We start from the raw sequence: 4920 nt of genomic DNA, 5'->3' as shown, positions 1-4920 counted from the left end.
TATATATATATATATATATATATATATATATCAAATAAAATAGTTCTTTTATGTTTGCAACGCATGACGCTCATTGTTATTTGTATATATGGTTTTCGATATAAAACACTTGCTAATATAAATTTAGGTGTACCTCATTTTATCACGTTAACTTTTTGAGTAATATGGCATTTGTTTTTGTTTTTAGGTGCTTTGTGCGTATTTCCTTTCTACTAGCACTAGCATAAAGTCTGTAGTATTGATGTTTAGTCCTTAATAGTAACTTTTAAAGTATTGTAGTAATGCACATAAGTCAAACTTAGGACCCTGATTTAGAACCACAATGACGTGGCTAGAGACGAGGAACCGAGCGCAAGTTTAAGTACCACCTCGACGCACAGATAGTCTAAATAGTTGATCAAATGTTACCTCCCGCAGTGAAACGCGGGATAAAAATACTAGTTATAATTCAAAAGGGTAAATATTTCTACATCATAACTCATATTTAATTTTTTATTAAACGTCTTTAAAAAAGCATATGATATGTTATTTGAAATAAAGATTTTTAGAAAACACGTATTTAACCTGTGTAATATATCAATTCTCGCAACTTATTATTTTCAGATCCTAATTTAAGATTTTTAACTTAAATATATAAAAATAAAAGGTAAGCTCATAATTGTATATTTGAGTAAATATAATGGGGGAAGGTTAACGTGCAAATAAAATTAACGTGCTAAACGTGAGAATCAAGTATAGTATTTTTATATACAAGTAGAGTAATTATGTAATTACTATGATGCAATTACATAATTACCCTATAATTACTCAACTTGATTCTCACGTTTAGCACGTTAATTTTATTTGTATTTGATTCAAACACAAATATTTAATGTAACTAGACTATTATTTTCCATAAAAAATTGAAACTATTTTATAAAAGCTGTGGTAAACTTGCAACAACAAACATCAATATCTTCCCATACAGTTCAACCCAACACATATGTTCCGAATTACAACCTCAAATTACAAAATTAATCAAAATTGTTTAGATATCGTCTTCTCGGTCTCGAAGCCGAAAACAACTGTTACATAGAATTCTTAATCTTTACACTCTTTAAGATGATTAAGTTCGAAAATATTGGATTAATTGCAAGTTTAGATCCAAATGCTCCCGAAAGCCTCTTCAAGGGCTCGTTTTCGGCTTAATTCTATGCTCCAACCACCAGCTTTCCCGCCTCGTTCGGATTTTAATCTCATTGTTTCTTCATCATCCATATGATATGCATGCAGGTCGTCCCCAGACCCCATGGGGACCGGATGTGTGGGTCGAGGTTGTGGAATTGTTCCTCCCGCAACTGCGGGTACGTAATGCCCGTCTGAGGTTGACACCCCGAACTGTGAGCTTGTTCCCGTGATCTGTCATGACATTATGTAAAGAAAAATGAAAAACAGATCGGATAACAATAGCTGGCAAAGCATGTATAATCGTGTTAAACGGGTCAAACACGACACGATTAACACTGAGACCAAACACGAACATGACCTGTTGATCATGATAAAATATAACTTGTTCAGTAACACAAAGGCACGACATGTTTGACATGGTTAACAAACAAGAAAAGAAAATAAAAGTCACCAAAAAATTACAATCCATAATATCCTTAAACAATGATTCGCAACAATCTATAATATATTTTATATATTTATATTTTCGCTAAAAGTACAGGCATCGTTTTCATGTCGTTCTGTGTTAATGGGTCGTGTCAGAAACTGGCAGCTCTAGATACGGGTTGTATTTAGCATTTTAGCTAGAAATGGAACAAGGTGATACGGATCAAAAGTAGCCTAATGTGTATTCACATGATTGGTGTCATGAATCGTTGTGTTAACAGCAGTATCTTATCATTTTGATAATGTAGCTATTGTAATCGTATTTAGTTTCTTAGTTACTTACAAAATACAGTTCCAATAATAAAGGGTAGGCGAGATCCAATCTGACCTGTATTTTAATAACACATACAAAATTCTCCGTTGAAACCCGGACTCGTTTTGACCATTTACCCAACCCTACCATCTTGCAACCTCTAGTTATTAGACGTTAACAAGTCAAGCAGCTCGTGAACTACTCGACATCAGCTCACTAAAAGCTCGAACTGAGTCGAGCTTTAACGAACTCAGGCCAGAGCTTGAGCCAAAAAATAAGTGTGTTACATATATCTTATATTTATACACACTGGCTGAAATATTGCATAATCATATAAGAATCCTAAAAATTGCCTTAAAATATACTTATAAAAGGTGCTATTTAGAGGCCATTTGAAACTTCTTTTAACCTGCAAGGTAAACACTAAATAGAGTGCATGCAAATACTTCCGAGTGCTTAATATTAGTCCTAAATTTCGTCCTTCCTGATATATTTTCAAACTAGTTACTCCTAATCTTATTAACACGCTACCTATTTATTTAAAAAAGAAAAAAAGTTTTCCGGGTCAACCCAGGCCGACCCTTACATAACTACCCGTTTTGACCCATGCCCATTTGGTCCAGTACCAGCCTAACCAGTTTCCAACTCACTATCCCCCATCACAAAGTGATCACCGTGATTTACATGATAAGAAGTCAATGCAAATATGCTATGCTGACCAGGTATCAAAACTAGGCTTGTAAACAAACCGAACAGAACATGTTCGTGTCCGTTCGTTTAACTTCAACCGAAACGATTGAACACAAGCAATTGACCAAACGAGGTTTTCTTGTTTTGTGTTCTCTCGTTAAATATTGAGTGTGCTCGTGTTCATTTGTAAATGTCATAAGGATGGTTCATGAACGTAAACAGACACAAATGAACGATCATAATTGAACATAGAAGAACGAACATAACGAGCAAACACCAAATAAAAGTAATTAAAAGTAAACATGAACAGACCTAAAATATTAATAAAACTAGACCTAAAATAATCAATTATATATAAAGAATGAACTTAAATAAACATAAACAAATGAACAAACTGGACAGGTTCATGTTTGTTCGTTTAACTAATGAACTAAAATTTTGTTCATGTTCATTTGTTAATTAAATAAATGAACATAAATGAACTTTCTACTGAACAGTTCACGATCAATTACAAGCCTAAACAGCAGAAACAGAAAGACTAACCATATCAACATCAGTCTGTGCGGGTTGTCCTTTGCTTGCTGCAAGTGCCGCGGCAAATTCTTCAGCCTACTTGATCAACAAAACAAAATTATTTAGCATAATGTGAAAAATCATAACACTCCAATTTCTAGGATTCATGATTCATCGTGTGACAAACCTTACGGGCTTGAGCATTCATTATTTGTTCTGCGTTTTCTCTTTGGTATTGTGCAATCTTTGCTTCAATAGCAGGAACATCTACTCCATCAACCAGGTTCACAACTGAAAAACAATCGGTGCAACTAACACAAGTGAAAATGGTAATCTTATTTTTGGTTTATTGAAAGATTACTAAAGATTAACTTACTCATGTCTTCAACTTCCTCTAAGTAATCATTATACTCTCTTAATGATGGAAAATCTTCCACTCTTTTATTAAATCTGTAAAACCATAACTAATAATATTAGATTTTACTGAAGTAAACATCAAAGTGCTGCACATATAACAACATCTGATATCAAAGGTACAAACTTCCATCAAAATCATAACATAACAATTTTCTCTTTTAGCAGTGTATATTCTCAATGCACAATTTATATCAAAAAATAACATTCAACACAGATTAAAACTTTCTTTCATCTAATTCTGGTTACACTGTCTGTTGCTTCTTCATCTATGTATTCCCCACAACAACAAACATATAAACTTTCAATCAATGCTACCTAGGGTTTCATGGTACTATGCACTTAATGTGGTAAAGAAATCGGATATTGGTCAAGGACTGATATTTGAGACATAGTTTATCGCGGCCGGATACCGGTAATTTTAATATCATGTAGAATTTATATATATATATATATATATAGCAATTTAACACTAAGGCTGGTTGTTGTGGAGGGACTTTAAACCTCAAGTTAAAGTGCCACGTCATGTTATAGCCCCGCCCTTTAACACCGTGTTGTGGTTTAAAGCCCCATTAGTCACGTTAAAGCCCCACCATTTTCTCCTTTGCCGTCCGTTAATGTGTTGAAGCCCCTCCCATTGCTGTCCGGCCTTAAAGCTGGGCAGGTCATCTTCCCATTGGAAGAACTAATATTATTATCGGTGGAAAATCAGTGACATATGGGTCAATATCACCAATATTCTCCGTACCGATATATTTCACATGGGACCGATAACCGACATAGCACAGATACTGAGTGCATGGAGTATAACCATCACCACATTACAAAATTGAGACAGATTACTCTTAATTTAGAATCAGATACTAATTTACCCCTAATTATAACCCTAGAGCGAGCTAATAAAAGCCTAAATCTCAAAACCCTAAGCTTGCATAAAGTAACTAATTTAGAATAAATAAGATTGTAATTTGAGCCCTAGAATTGAATCGAAAGAGAGATGTGATATTAATAATAATAATAATGAATTACATGTTGCCGATGCGTTTGCGAATGGTCATCTCTTTAGCGAATGAGTTTGTACCCGAAGCAACCACCATATTATTATTATTATTATTATTTGCAGGTTTCCGGTGAGGTACGGCTGAAGGTGAGTAGTAACAGTAGATGGTTTTAATTAGGCGTGCATCAATGAGTATAAAATAGTAAAGGAGATTAGGATTTAGGAGAGTTCACACTTTCACCATTGTTATGTCATTCATGTGTGGCCAAAGCTTGTCGTAACTCGTTTGATAAAAGCTCAAATAAAACTAGTTAAATTTTTTTGATTTGAACAATATGAACTGGGTTAGCCCATTTGTAACCTAGTCAAACATGTCCCAAGCTCAACTCGTGAACAG

At 34.2% G+C, this 4920-nt stretch overlaps 1 protein-coding gene across 1 annotated transcript; it reads right to left on the bottom strand.

Moving 5' to 3' along the window:
- Positions 1-942: 942 nt before the first annotated feature.
- Positions 943-4662, bottom strand: LOC143610681 (uncharacterized). Its single transcript, XM_077085088.1, has 5 exons — positions 4553-4662; positions 3486-3559; positions 3297-3400; positions 3140-3205; positions 943-1398 (listed from the first exon to the last, which is right to left on the bottom strand). Exons 1-5 carry the CDS (start codon positions 4618-4620, stop codon positions 1138-1140), a joined length of 573 nt encoding a protein of 190 aa, XP_076941203.1. The 5' UTR covers positions 4621-4662; the 3' UTR covers positions 943-1137.
- Between the last annotated feature and the right edge of the window lie 258 nt (positions 4663-4920).

Source organism: Bidens hawaiensis, unplaced genomic scaffold (assembly GCF_021521415.1).
Source record: "Bidens hawaiensis isolate Kalapana, Puna unplaced genomic scaffold, B.hawaiensis_p1.1 tig00027537_1, whole genome shotgun sequence".
NCBI classification, from domain to species: domain Eukaryota; kingdom Viridiplantae; phylum Streptophyta; class Magnoliopsida; order Asterales; family Asteraceae; genus Bidens; species Bidens hawaiensis.
This window is presented reverse-complemented; position numbering and strand designations above follow the sequence as displayed.